The sequence below is a fragment of the Cetorhinus maximus genome, chromosome 16 (genome assembly GCF_964194155.1).
Source record: "Cetorhinus maximus chromosome 16, sCetMax3.hap1.1, whole genome shotgun sequence".
NCBI lineage: Eukaryota > Metazoa > Chordata > Chondrichthyes > Lamniformes > Cetorhinidae > Cetorhinus > Cetorhinus maximus.
In genome coordinates this window covers 78062677-78077425 of record NC_135894.1, presented here as the reverse complement: position 1 = coordinate 78077425, position 14749 = coordinate 78062677, and the positions used below count along the sequence as shown (strand labels likewise).

The 14749-nt window shown below is 39.8% G+C and overlaps 1 protein-coding gene across 1 annotated transcript; it reads right to left on the bottom strand.

Annotated features, from left to right (window-relative positions):
* Positions 1–2751: 2751 nt before the first annotated feature.
* On the bottom strand, positions 2752–14703 carry LOC144691738 (uncharacterized protein C3orf38 homolog). The gene is made up of 3 exons (XM_078560149.1): positions 14104–14703; positions 6500–7041; positions 2752–4591 (listed from the first exon to the last, which is right to left on the bottom strand). The coding sequence occupies exons 1-3, from the start codon at positions 14228–14230 to the stop codon at positions 4040–4042; spliced, it is 1221 nt and encodes a 406-aa protein (XP_078416275.1). The 5' UTR covers positions 14231–14703; the 3' UTR covers positions 2752–4039.
* Between the last annotated feature and the right edge of the window lie 46 nt (positions 14704–14749).

Genomic DNA, 14749 nt, shown 5'->3' with positions numbered 1-14749 from the left:
ATTTCTTTATTTCATCTGACTTTCTGTTTACATCAGTTAGACACAGATTTCAGCTGAATGTAGGTACAAACAACTTTTAATGCCACTGAAGTGACCTATCAAGTTAATCATATATATACATATACAAAAATCAAACTTACAGACAAAATTTGTAACCCAAATCTGAAGAAAATATTAAGAAAGAAACAAACTGACAGCTTTCCCTCTTCTCCAATATTTCTAATAAGCAGCACCACCATCTGGAAGTTCCCCTCCATGCCACTCACCATCCTGACTTGGAAATATATCGCTGTTCCTTCGCTGTTGCTGGGTCAAAATCCTTGAACTCCCTCCCTAACAGCGCTGTGGGTGTACCTACATCACATGGACTGCAGCGGTTCAAGAAGGCAGCTCACCACCGCCTTCAAGGGCAATTAGGGATGGACAATAAACGCTGGCCCAGTCAGCGACGCCCACATCCATTGATTGAATTTTAAAAAGTGCTTATTAATATTAAAGTGTTCCTGATAATGCATCATAGCTAAATGCAGTACTTTTATACAAACCAACAGCCAAATCCCAACTTGAATCATGTCCTTCAAGGATTTTTCTCCTTTATATGACCTCTGCTGTTCTCTATCAGACACAGACTGGTGCATATGAATGAAAGAGGGTTAACTGCCAAAATATTATAAAATAAACAAGCAATGTAAAATTGAAATGCAAAGTGTTACAGATGACAACATTCTGCAATAGTCATTATTTTCCCAAGGTCTGCAGGTATACACTGGTACATATTAATGAAAGAGGTTCAACCACCACAATCACTGAGAACATATTATAAAATAAACAAGTAATGTAAAAATTGAAATGCAAAGTTCCACTTGTTACAGATGACCATGTTCAGTCATTAGTTTCCCAAGGTCTACAGATATGGCCTGATCCCTGCTGATCATCCTAGCATATCTCCTTTCACCTTGTACCACCTCAAGCATGAAATATTCCATCTGAGGCACTTTCAACACAAACCTGTAGTGCGTAAAAAAAATGTACTTCCAAAAATATTGAAAATGTCTGATTGTAAACAGCGTAGTGATAAAAACAGCTGCAAACCTTGCAAACAAAAGCTTACAAAGGCTGCTTTAAAAAAACCTTTTAAGCCACTCCTTTAAGGTTTCATGAGGGTATTTACATTTTTATTAAATGTTTAAATAAAAGTTATGGACATGTGCCAACTCATATGACAGTGTCACATGAGAGGACATGGCAGGGAAATTTTTTAATCACCTTTATTGAAAGTTTTAAATTGGAGCCAATCTCCCTGAGGCAGCACTTGGCCTGAGGGAGATCTGTGCGCTCGTTCGCACACATTCGCGAAAGAGCACACTCCCAGCTGAGGGAATCCCCCCCCCCGCCTGCATGGGGAGCACATAGCACTTAATTGGCCCGCCCACCTAAAACGGCGGCGCGCCCCCAATTAGGGGCGCCAATCGGAAACCCGCTGGCCCGTGCCCACTCCCACATTTCCCCGTCCCGACGGGGGGAGAATGTTGCCCATTAAATTCCTGTGTGCACTACTTTAACAATCAAGTAATTAATTTTAAATGTGCTAATGACTTTATTAAAACAGCATCAACTGTAATTACACATGACCACATTGACCTGTTCACTAAAAATAATGAAGGAAGAATTTCCACTTTAAATCATCTTTTTTGAAAGATCAGTACATGCTAAGGAAAACCCATTAGTGGCAGGATAAGTTCTCTGGCAACAATAGTGCAATTCAGCTATGTATTATCTATTTCTTCAAATAAAATAGAATAATAAGCCTCCAAATAATCTACCATGACCAAGCTTTTATTTGTAACAATAAAAGGATTCTTGTTCAAAAACAAAAATACCTGGAAAAACTCAGCAGGTCTGGTAGCATCTGCGGAGAGGAACACAGTTAACGTTTCGAGTCCGAATGACCCTTTAACAGAACTAAGTAAAAATAGGAGAGGTGAAATATAAGCTGGTTTAAGAGGGGGTGGGACAAGTAGAGCTGGATAGAGGGCCAGTGATAGGTGGAGATAACCAAAAGATGTCACAGACAAAAGAACAAAGAGGTGTTGAAGGTGGTGATATTATCTAAGGAAGGTGCTATTTAAGGGTAGAAAGCAGGGCAAGCAAGATACAGATAGCCCTAGTGGGGGTGGGGTGGGGTGAAGGAATTGAAAAAGGTTAAAAGGTAGAGATAAAACAATGGATGGAAATACATTTAAAAATAATGGAAATAGGTGGGAAAAGAAAAATCTATATAAATTATTGGGGGAAAAAAGGGGGGCATCGGAAAGGGGGTGGGGATGGAGGAGAGAGTTCATGATCTAAAATTGTTGAACTCAATATTCAGTCCGGAAGGCTGTAAAGTGGCTAGTCGGAAGATGAGGTGCTGTTCCTCCAGTTTGCGTTGAGCTTCACTGGAACAATGCAGCAGGCCAAGGACGGACATGTGGGTATGAGAGCAGGGTGGAGTGTTGAAATGGCAAGCGACAGGGAGGTCTGGGTAATGCTTGCGGACAGACCGAAGGTGTTCTGCAAAGCGATCACCCAGTCTGCGTTTGGTCTCTCCAATGTAGAGGAAACCGCATTGGGAGCAACGCCTCTTTGTCCTTTTGTCTGTGACATCTTTTGGTTATCTCCACCTATCACTGGCCCTCTATCCAGCTCTACTTGTCCCACCCCTCTTAAACCAGCTTATATTTCACCTCTCTTATATTTTTACTTAGTTCTGTTGAAGGGTCATTCAGACTCGAAACGTTAGCTGTGTTCCTCTCCGCAGATGCTGCCAGACCTGCTGAGTTTTTCCAGGTATTTTTGTTTTTGTTTTGGATTTCCAGCATCCGCAGTTTTTTGCTTTTATCAAAGGATTCTTGTTATTTGAGCCGACATACATTGTACATAGAGAGGTGTTATTGACTCAGTATTGAATCTGTCAGCTTATCAGTCCCTGGAGGCAAGCAGAGGCCAGTGACACTTGTTAAACTAACAGCACTAACATCAACATATTAAATTGAATTTCAGAAGGCATAACTTTAAAAATCTATTTGAAAATTAAGTACCCAATTTTAAAAGGAAGAGGAACTTATAGTTCTCAGGTAGAATTAGCATGAGATCAATCTTGCAAGTAACTCAACAAATATCACCATCAAAATATAAAAAATGTCACTTCCTGACATAAAATATTTTGCTTCACTTCATAAGATCACAAGATAGATTCAGATGAAAAATGCCCTTTGGTCCATTTGGTCACATCCACCTAGAACACCAAGCTCATTGGTTTCCTATTGTAGCATCAGTTTCTTAAATGAACCTTGACTTCAACAATCCTTCGGATAATCCATTGGAACTTTTGATCACTTTTGATCGGTATAAAATGCATTCCATGATAACTGTCAACACACTCTCCACAACCTTGAAATAGTGCCCTCTTTTCCTGCTGCCCTGCTGTTTCAGAAAGTATTAGACCAGACTTATGTACTATACTCTATTAAGAATCTTATATGTCTCCATAAATGACATGAAAATACATTTATTATTGTGCCTGAAGTGTGGTTTTATAATGGGAAGTCAATCTGCAATGTTGGATTATATTTTCAGGCAGCATGATGAAAAGCTAGTCCATTTTGTCTAAAATGATTCCTATTAATATAAGATAATTCCTAATGATTCCTATTAATATAACATGAAAATAATTGCTCGAGAGTACACTCGCATGTAAATATAAATGCACAAAACAAACCTTACTTCTACTTCATCCCATGAGTAACAGAATTTTGCAGTTTGTTCTAAAATGCAATCATTTGCATGTATTCATTAAATTTGAATTTTTGACACAGCTTTCATAGGTTGAAGTGCTTTGAACTACAGAAGCTATGGGGGTCATTTTCAACTTTGCTTCCGAGGGGTAACTTGTTGGAGCTGATTGCATTCCTGTGGTGGAATCCTCCCAATTTTTAATCCCTCCACCAGATTTTCAACCAGGGATGTGAGGTTGAACATGATCAATTTGGAAAATAAGTTACTTGAGAAATGCATTTAATTCATTGAGATGGGCCACTAGTGCAGGCAGCTCAATAGATAAACTGGGTTGGTTGATTTCCTGCTGACCAATCAAAGCTTTCAGCTGAAGGTTAACATATTTGATTTTCCAGTTGTTTCTGCCGACTGGTGTGCGGACAAGCCCAAAGAGCTGCTCAAAAATACCGAGGCACTGCGTGTTCTTATGAATGGTGCCAGCCACTGCTATGGCAACTAACCCATGTGGAGAAGTTACACATTTCATGCCATTCTTGCTGATGTTGGGATTGAAGAGCAGTTGTTCATCCTTCACCAGAGACAGCAAGCGCAGACTGACCGTTGCTGAACTCTGATGTTGCTCTGTTATGTCTTCCTGGACAGAATAAGCAAAGTGAAGTATTGCGTCATCCCAAAAGTGCTGTGGACCCCACTCTTCTGGTTGTCGGCCAAATGAAGGATTTTGGGAATTCAGAAGAATAAAGAACCATTTGCAGAACTCCTCTCCTATTATTTGGCACTCAAAGTCTCCCCCTGCCTGAGATGGCGTCTCGTACTGGAATGTTTTAAGGAACAAGAATAAAGTCAGATCATTAGAAAAACCTACAAAATAACAGCAACGATAAATATAATTAAAGCAAAAAATATGCAATGGGTAGGGAATGGACGTTGCACCCCTGTCCTTTCTTCTTTCTGGGAACTAGTGGTTGCAATTTGCACCAATGACTGTGTCGTGACTATAGAGGAAATTTAGCTACTGCTTGAGAGGATCTAAGATCTGGAAATAAAAACCAGCGTGGTCTTTAGACCACTAGAGAATGCAAATGCAGCCTTCTACCATAGCTCCCCGGGGAACATGAATGTCTACTCGACACTAAATTGAAAATGATGGGATAATACTCAGATCATTAGAAAGGCAAAGAGCATAACACACCACCAGACTGGAGCTTGGAATGCTCATATCCTCTACATTACCGCCGAGCTGTACTTAGGCCATTGCTCGGGTTTCAAAATCAGAAATCCTCCTTTATCAGGAATAGGAGTTCCGACTCCTAAATTAGTTTGCAGTAGTATGTAAGACAGATGCCAGTTTTATGCACAAAAATACACAGAGGGAAAATAAGAACATAGAAACAAGAATAGGCCATTCAGCCACTTGAGCCTCATCCACCATTCAATTAGATTATCTCTGATCTGTATCTCAACTTCACCTACCCGCCTTCATTCCATAACTCTTAATACCCTTGCATGAATCTTATTAATCTCAGTTTTGAAATTTCCAATTCAACCGGCCTCAACAGCTTTTTTGTTGGAAAGAGTTTCAGATCTCCACAGTACTGTGTATGAAGAAGTACTTTCTGACATCCCCCCTGAAAGGCTGAGCTCTAATTTTAAGGTTATGCCCCTTTGTTCTGGACTCCCCAGAAAAAGCTGAAAATGGCCTGGATCAAATGCAACAAAAGCAGAAACTTCTGGAAACGTAGAGCAAGATTAGTCAACATCTGTACAAAGAACAGAAAAGGAACTTTTTTGGGGTGTGAACCTTCCTCTAAAGCAGGAGTCATGGAGAGGTGGCTACATAATTTTTCTATTTTATCCATGTGCTGCCAGCATTTTCTGTTTTCGTTTCAGATTTCCAGCTTCTGCAGTATCTCGCTAGACCAGAATAAATATCCCCTATGGGAGCCGGCATTTTCCGGCCCCATCGCGGGTGGGACCCGCCACGGGCAAGTCGGCCCCCTGGCCAGAAGCCCATTGACTTGCGGCGGGACTGGAAGACCCTGAGGGCGGGGAGGAGGTGGGGGAGGGGGGGGTGGTGGGGTACAGAAAATCCCACCCGGGGTGTATTTTGGTGCACTTACTTTTTAAAACTGGCATTAGATGGCATACATGTCTGATTTTATGATAATAATTTGGAAAGCTGTGACCCACGCCTTTGAAATAGAAGGCACTGATGAAAAAGTTGCCTTTAGTTTCAGTAAACCACAACTTTAGATAATTGGGTCACCTCTCAAATCAAATTATTTATCAATTCTGAACCAAGAGATAGGAAGGTAAATAATTAAGAATGTGAATAAGCCATTTGACCCAACAAGGCTTGTCTGCCATTTTATTAGTCACAGCAGCTCTATCATTTTTATCCCAAAACCCTTTCCAGGTCCCTTAGCAGTTACTTTCCAAGGTAGTAGCTATCTTCTTTTAAAAAACTTCAACTGATTTTTAATCTATTTCTATCTTGCATAATAGATTTTACACTCACAATCCTTTGTGCAATTTAATTTTTCTGGATAGCATATTGTGCCTATTTTTGATTAGTACTGTTATAGGGCACAATGGAAGAATTACTTTCTCCTGATAAATATGAACTGATACAAATATAGGCACCTTGAGGAAACTGATAGTGCAGGGGTTAGGACACAAAATCTCTGAGGTGCTAAACATTTTTTGATGTAACATTAATTACCTGTGTAACATTCAAATGTATATTCATTTGCATTTCCAGTTGCTTCTTTCTCTCATCCAGCACTTGTTCTGTCATTTGCTCTTGCATTCGTCTCTTAATTTGCTCTTCCAGTTCTCTTTTCACCTGCTCCTCTGCTCGTCTCTTAATTTGCTCCTCGGCTTGTCTTCTTTTCTGTTCCACTGCTTGTCTTGCCTGCTCCTCCAGTTGCCTTCTCAACTGATCCTGTACTTGTCTTGCCTGCTCCAATTCTATCCCTGCCGCCTTGACTTCTTGTGCCATGGCTTTTATCTTTGCATTTGCAATTTCCTGCTTTACATTTTGCTCCAATTTATGTTTTGTTTGATCTATTAGCTCTTTTCTCTTCCATTCTTTCTGTGTCCAGTAGAACAAAACCTCGCCAATAAGTTGCTGTTTGTCTGCTGAAACTTTAATTACAACGTCATGTCTGATTAAGTACTTCAATATTGCCTCTCGCACAATCTTCCGCCGTTTTAGTAGTTCTTCAGCACTTTGGCTACAGTTTAGAATGACACTGATGGCTTCTACAAGGAAATGTTAAAAAAATTCATTTGTATATATAACTATAGAATAATAGAATGGTTAGGGTACAGAAAGAAGGCATTCAGCCCATCATATCTATGATGCCTCCCTGCAAGAGCATCTTAGCCAGTCCCACTTTCCTGCCCTTTCCCCATAGCCCTGATTTCTAATTTTCTCAGATGCTTACCCAATTCCAATTTGAAAGATATGATTGAATCTGCCTCCATCACTCCCTTAGGCATTACATTCCAGGCCCTAACCACTTGCTGCATAAAAAATTTTCCTCATGTCAGTGTTGGTTCTTTTGCCATTCATTTTAAATCGGTGTCCTTTGGTTCTTGACCTTTCTGCCAGTGAGTACAGTTTTCTCTATCTATTCTGTCCAGATCTCTCATGATTTTGAACACCACTGTCAAACCTCCTCTCAACCTTCTCTTCTCTAAGGGAAACAAGAACAACTTCTCCAATCTATCCACATGACTGAAATCCCTCATTTCAGGCACCGTTCACATAAATCTGCACCTCTCTAAAGCCTTCACAACCTTCCTAAAGTGTGGTACCCAGTATTGAACACATTACTCCAGCTGAAGCAGAACCAGTATTTTATAAAGATTCATCCTAACCTCTTTGCTTTTCTACTCCGTGCCCTTATTTATAAAGTTCAAGGTCCTGTATGTCATTTTAACCACTTTCTCAACTTGCTGCACCATCTTCAATAATTTGTGCAAATATGTCCCAAGTCCCTCAACTCCTGAACACTTTAGAATTGTACTTTTTATTTTATGTTGTCTCTTGTCATTCTTTCTGCCAAAATATATCGCCTAACATTTCTTTGCATTAATTTTCACTTATCACATGTCCACCCATTCGTGTCTATGCCCTCTTTGAGTCTATCATTCTCCTCCTCCCAGTACACAATAATTTCAAGTTTGTGTCATCTGAAAATTTTGAGGTCCAAAAAAAAAACATTCACCGCTATTCTGTTTCTTGATGCTCAGCCAACTTTGTATCCATGTCATCATCCCTTTTATTCCATGAGATTGAACTTTGCTGGCTGTCTATTATGTGACACATTATCAAATGCCTTTTGAAAGTCCATGTACACCACATCTACCACATTACCTTCATTGACCCTCTGTTACCTCATCAAAAAACTCAAACAAGTTATTTGCACAATTATACACAATTTGTCTTTAACAAATCCATGCTGGCTTTTCTTAATTAACCCACACTTGTCCAAGTAGCTGTTAATTTTGTTCTGGACTATTGTTTCTAAAAGCTTTCCCACTAATGAGGTTACAATGACTGGCCTGTAGTTACTGTGTTTATCCTTACATACCTTTCTGAATTGTTGTGTAACATTTGCAATTCACCAGTCTTCTGGGACTACCCCAGTATCTAAGGAGTATTGGAAAATATGGTTACTGTTTCTGCAATTTCCACCCTTATTTGCCTCCGTATCCATGGATGCATCCCATCCAGTCCTGGTGACTTTTCAACATTAAGTACAAACAACCTTTCCAATACTGCTATCAATTTTCAGCCTTTGTAGTATCTCCCCATTGTGTCTTTCACTATGACTTTGACAGCATCTTCTTCCTTGGTAAAGACAGATGCAAAGTTTCATTCACTACTCCAGCCTCCGTGTATAGATTCCCTTTTTGGTCCCTGGTCAACCCCACCACCTCCCTCTCCCCTTTTATCACCTTTTTACTATTTACATGCGTATTGGAGACTTTTGGTTCTCTTTTATGTTAATTTCTTCTCATACTCTCTCTTTGCCTCTCATTTCCTTTTTCACTTCTCACACTGAACTTTCTATATTTAACTTGGTTCTCACTTGTATTATCAACATGCACCTGTCATATACACCCTCTTTCTGCTTCACCTTAATCTCTATCCCTTTCACCATGCAGAGAGAAGCATAAGGAATGGGAGCAGACCATTCAACATCACTTTCCCATCTATTCACAATGTCCTAAAATTCCTTGTGGCCAAAACTGTGTCAATCTCAGCCTTAAATATATTCAAAAAGGAACATCCACAACCCTCTGGGATAGAGGATTCCAAACTTTAACAACCCTTTGCGTGAAGCTCTGGTGTTGTTTGTTCTACTTTTACCCATTATGGGAAAACAACTTGACTGTACCCAGAGTATTGCCTCTTTAAAGGCAGCTGATTGTTCCATTAAAGTTTGGCCTGCCAGTCTTTGATTCCCATTTATCTGGGGTCAGATCTGTTCTCACCCCACTGAAATTGGCCCTCCTCCAATTACATATTTTTACTCTAGATTGTTCCATGCTCTTCCCCTTAGCTAACTGAAACCTTATGATAGATGTCATGGCAGAGCACTCAGATAAATTCAAGGCCATCAGGCAGAGTCAACATGGTTTTGTGAAAGGGCAATCATGTTTAAACAAATTATTGGAGTTCTTTGAGGGAGTAATTTTTAAAAATTTGTTCATTGAGTATGGGTGTTGCTGGCTAAGCATTTATTGTTGATCCGTAATTGCCCTCGAGAAGGTGGTGGTGAGCTGCTTTCTTGAACCGCTGCAGTCCATGTGGTGTAGGTACACCCACAGTGTTGTGGTTAAGGGGAAACTAGTGGATGTTGTAATGATAATGAAGGAAAAAATACCAAATTGTGTCAGAAAATATTGGACTTTAAAAATAAGACTTGAGTTTTTTAAAAATGCACACGAGCCACTGGCTGGACTGCTGCAGCGTGGCTCCCTAAGGAGTAATGGAACCTCACCATGTTGCCAGACAAGGTACTTGGAAAGACATCCAGAAAGTAATTGCTCCCTCTGGTTGAGACAATGGGACATAATGGGAGATGAGTACCATCTCATCAAGAAATCCTGTGAGCAATGCCCAGACAAATTTGTGAATTCGCTTCCCACTTGGAATATACACAGGAGGGGTTAAAAGTGAGCTGAAGAGCTGTCCCAATGTCATCTGTTGGTGGGTTTTCTGAGAGAGCAAGTGCTGGAAGTTTGATTCAGAAGTAACAGCTACGCACAGTACCCCTTCAATTCACCACTTTGCAGGTGTCCTGACCTCCCTCTTTACCGAAGTCAACTCTACTGTAACCTCAAAACCAACTGCGAATATAGGCAGGAAGCCAGTTCATCCCTCACAACCCAGGGCATAAAAATTTGGGGGTGTCTCAGCCAGACAGTGACAAATTGAGGGGTGTCGCCTGGATCAACAACTTTAGGGAACCTCGTCTGGGGGAGGGTTGTAACAATGCACTGTACTTGGATTTCTGGAAGGCATTTGGTGAGTTGCTACATCAAAGGTTATTGCAGAAAATAAAAGATGGTGTCGGGGGTAACATATTGGCATGGATAGAAAATTGGCTAACAGGAAGCAGAGGGAAGGCATAAATGGGTATTTTTCTGGTTGGCAGGATGTGGCGAGTGGTGTACCACAGGGATCAGTGCTTGGACCTCAACTCTTTACAATTTATAGAAATGACTTGTGGAAGGGACCGAAGGTATGGTAGCTAAATTTGCTGATAACATAAAGAGAGATAGGAAAGTGAGTTGTGAAGAGGACATAAGGAGGCTCCAAAGGCACATTGATAAAGTGAATGGGCAAAGGCCTGGCAAATGGAGTATAACGTGGGCAAATGTGAAATTGTCTATTTTGGCAGGAAGCATAAAAGAGCTTATTATCTAAATGGTGAGAGATTGCAGAGCTGTGGGATTCAGAGGGATTTGGGTGTTCTTGTGCATGAATCACAAAAGGTCAGTATGCAGACACAGTAGGTAATTAGGAAACATAATAGAACGTTATTGTTTATTGCGAGGGAATTGAATATAAAAGTAGGGAGGTTATCCTTCAGTCGTACATGAAACTGCATGAGACCACATCTGGAGTGCTGTGTACAGCATTGGTTTCCTTATTTAAGAAAGGATGTAAATGCATTACAAGCAGTTCAGAGAAAGTTTGCTAGACTAATACCAAGAATAGACAGAACAAATAGCTTTTTGTTTTTATCCAAGAATAGACAGGTTGTCTTATGATGGACAGGCTAGGCTTATATTCAGTGGAGTTTAGAATAGTAAGAGGTGATGATTGAAACCTTTAAGGTACGGGGGGCTCTTGACAGAGTGCTTATGGAGAGGATGTTTTCTCTTGTGTGAGAATCTAGAACCAGGGGTTAGTGTTTAAAAATATGTGGTCATCTATTTAAGATAGAGATAAGATTTTCTTTCTCTCAGAGGGTAGTGAGTATTTGGAACTGTCTTCCTCAAAGGGCAGTGGAAGCAGAGTCTTTGAATATTTTTAAGGCAGAGGTAGATGGATTCTTGATAAACAAGGGGGTGAAAGGTTATCGGGGGTAGGCGGGAGGTCACAATCAGATCAGCCATGATCTTATTGAATGGCGGAGGAGGCTCAAGGGGCTCCTAATTCGTATGTTGTATTTCTTAAATAGTAAGAGATTAGGGATTATAGATGTACAATGGGATCTGGGTGTCCTCGTTGATAAGTCACTGAATGCTAACATGCAGCTGCAGCAAGTAATTAGGAAGACCAATGGTATGTTAGCCTTTATCGCAAGTGGATTTGAATACAGGAGTAGTGAAGTCTTGCTTCAATTATATAGAACCTGGGTTAGACCGCACCTGGAGTAGTGTGTGCAGTTTTGGTCCGCCTACCTTAGGAAGAATTTTATTGCCATAGAGGGAGTGCAACAAAAGTTCACTGGACTTGTTCCTAGGATGGCAGGACTTTCCTTTGAAGAGAGATTGGGGAAACTGGTCCTGTATTCCCTAGAGTTTCGAAGCATGAGAGGTGATCTCACTGAAGCCTGGTGGGGAGTCTAGAACCAGAACTTTCAAAATGAGGGGGTAGTCACTTAGGACTGAGATGAGGAGAATTTTCTTTTTACTCAAGAGGGCTGTGGAAGCTTAGTCATTGAGTATATTTATAGCAGAAATTGACAGATTTCTAAATACCAATGACGTAAAGGGATGTGGGAATAGTGTGGGTAAAAGGCATTGAAGTGGATGATCAGACATGATCGTATTGAATGGCAGAGCGGGCTTGACAGGCTGAATGGCCTACTCTTGTTCCTACATTCCCACAATATATATGACCTACCCCTGCTCCTAATTTGTATGTTCGATACTAAATAATAAGAAAAAAATGTTAAAAAATTTGGCTTGCTAATCTAATGGCTGAACTGTTTCGGCTAACGCCAACAATAACTGTCTTCTATCCTTTCAGTTAAGATACAATAAGGCTGAAAATTCTTGGCACTTCCAGTGAACCCTCATCATAATTCAATACCATAAAGGTGCCTCGAACTCATAGAAAATAGACTGGGTGCTAGATATGCAGTCTCTTCCCAATCTTTACAAAGCCAGTGGTCAGGGTGGGAAAGGCCAGAGGTGGGGCCAGGTGTGAAAGTTTCCTAAATTTGGCATCCCTGTAATTTCTGGCTTTCAGATTTAGGCATAACGCCTACCCCAACCCCCCACCTACCCCCGCCACAAATCTCTTGGTCAGTGTGTTTTGTTCAGTTCCAGGGATGGGGAACTCGTTGGTTGTGGTGCATTCTTTCAGAATTTGCTGCAGTTTGGGAGCATTCGCTGGATATTTTAGCTCAATTACCCCATGGTGCAATTTCAGGATCAGTGTGTTTTTGTTAAGCCTATAGCTTTAAATAATTTGTGGCTGAAAGAACATTGTGTTCTTTCCACTTCGCAGCTTTCCCAATCACAGGCTGGGTGAGGTTCTTGCAACTGTATTTTGGTATATTCGCTTTCCTTTAGTCAGCTTCTGAAGTCATGTTGTTAACCAAGGTGAGGAGTCTGTGGTAACAACATACCTCCTCTCCTCCATTTTCTGCTTGGTTCTGCAGGTTGATTTGCATTTGATGTTGCCATACTTCTTAAAACCTTATCTAATTATATATAGTCTGACCTGTACTTCCTACAATAATTTCTTGTATTATTTTGAAATACTGGATAAATTTAATGTTAATGCCTATTCTCCCAATGCATGCCTATACAGGTCTATACAAGACATTAGTTGTTATTCTGGAGTTGGTAATTGTATGTGGAGTACTGCACCCTGGAATGTAGGAATCTCACATGTTTCTTCAGTCATTACTGCACTGAAACACTGACACACAAACAAATACAAATGATCTTACATAATAGAAAATGCCTGGAAATACTCAGCAACTCTGTCAGCACACTTCTTCTGAACTTAATAATCACCAGCACAACCTAATTCTGTTCTGTATTCTAAAACGTGTAAAAAAACTGCGAAGTCTAAGTTATTATATTATCTGTGTTTGCCTGACAAGGGGAATGGGCTAAAAATACATCCTAAAATAAAATAATCCTAGTCCCAGCTACTTATCTCATGATATCTGAATGTTCACAATTATGGTCATTAGATGAGACATGATTAAGTACAGTTTTAATGATACCCAAGGTTGGGAATCCTGAAAATACACCTAAACAACCTTCATGCATTTAAAAATGCCATGGACATTTGGACAGCATAATGTGGATCGTTTAATACTTGTGAAACTATCTCCAGTATGAGCCATTGCCTTCAAGAAAGAAAATTGTAAAAGTCCATTGAAAATAGGCCCATTATAACCTGCTCCTTAAAAAGGTGTTTTGGTATGTTAAAATTTGTATTTTTCTAACATACAATTGTTAATGAATTTCTTTGGAACCACTGGTTCAAAACAAACCTTTTATTTCTTTTTATTAATGCTATTGAGATGCTACCAAATAAAAGTGCATTAAGATTGTTTTCACTAATATACAATGTAACGTAGCACAATTTAGTATCTTTACACAAAAAAATGCATTCAAAAGTTTATGTATTATGTTTGTGAAAAATTGTTCTGCTGAATAGTCTGAAGAGAAAAAGTTGCCTGTATTGATTCAGAATATTGGTTTAAATGTTTATCCAAAATCTGGTCTGTTTATCATCCAGTTAGTTACAAATAGAAATCAGGTACAACTATGTATTTTCTACAGGCACATCCTGACAACTTGATACATGATTAACTGCCTGTTTGTGCCTACCTTCTTTAGTCCATACGTTCGCCAACTTGGTGGCTATGGTGTCCTTCAGTGCGAACAAATCACTGTAGCTTAAGGACTGTAGGATTTCAGTGCACCCTAATTTTTGCATTGCAGAAAAATGAGACATTTCTTTTCCCTGTTTAAGTCTCTTGAGTTTAGTAAAATGTTTAAAATTAACAATACTGGAGGAAAATAAATCACAGATTTCCTTTAAAGAGCACAAGTAGCTCAAATATTTTGTAATGCTTTCCAATTAATGAGAAGAGCTTCAAACTATTGAGTCTGCGTGCTCACAAAATGAGGTCTGGGTAAAGTGAAACTTAAATTAATCAAATGAATTGCACAATGGGAAATCGAAACTCAAGACCAGCTGACATGAACAGGATGTATCTGATTCAAGAACACAGGATTAAACTGAATAAATAATTCCTTTCACTTCTCCCAAACTCCCAAAGTAAAACACTGATAATAACTTTGTACAAATCTGAGGCTAGTGTTGCCTCCTCCCACATTTATTTTATTTTAATTTTGCTTTTAAAAAGTACACAAAGTTTCAGCTTTGGGGTTTAGAGCAGAAAGGGCAGCAGCAAGTAAGAGCAGGAGCAGCAGAGGATGTTTTTATACTAGCATATCTTTATGGAGAGCT

What these genes read in the sequence shown, in the direction of transcription:
- LOC144691738 (XM_078560149.1), bottom strand. Translation starts at nt 14,230, where the DNA reads ATGTCTCATTTTTCTGCAATGCAAAAATTAGGGTGCACTGAAATCCTA. An exon ending in GAACGTATGGACTAAAGAAG is followed by an intron (nt 7,042 to 14,103) that starts GTAGGCACAAAC and finishes ATTTCCTTGTAG; the next exon opens with AAGCCATCAGTGTCATTCTA. An exon ending in TACATTTGAATGTTACACAG is followed by an intron (nt 4,592 to 6,499) that starts GTAATTAATGTT and finishes AAAACATTCCAG; the next exon opens with TACGAGACGCCATCTCAGGC.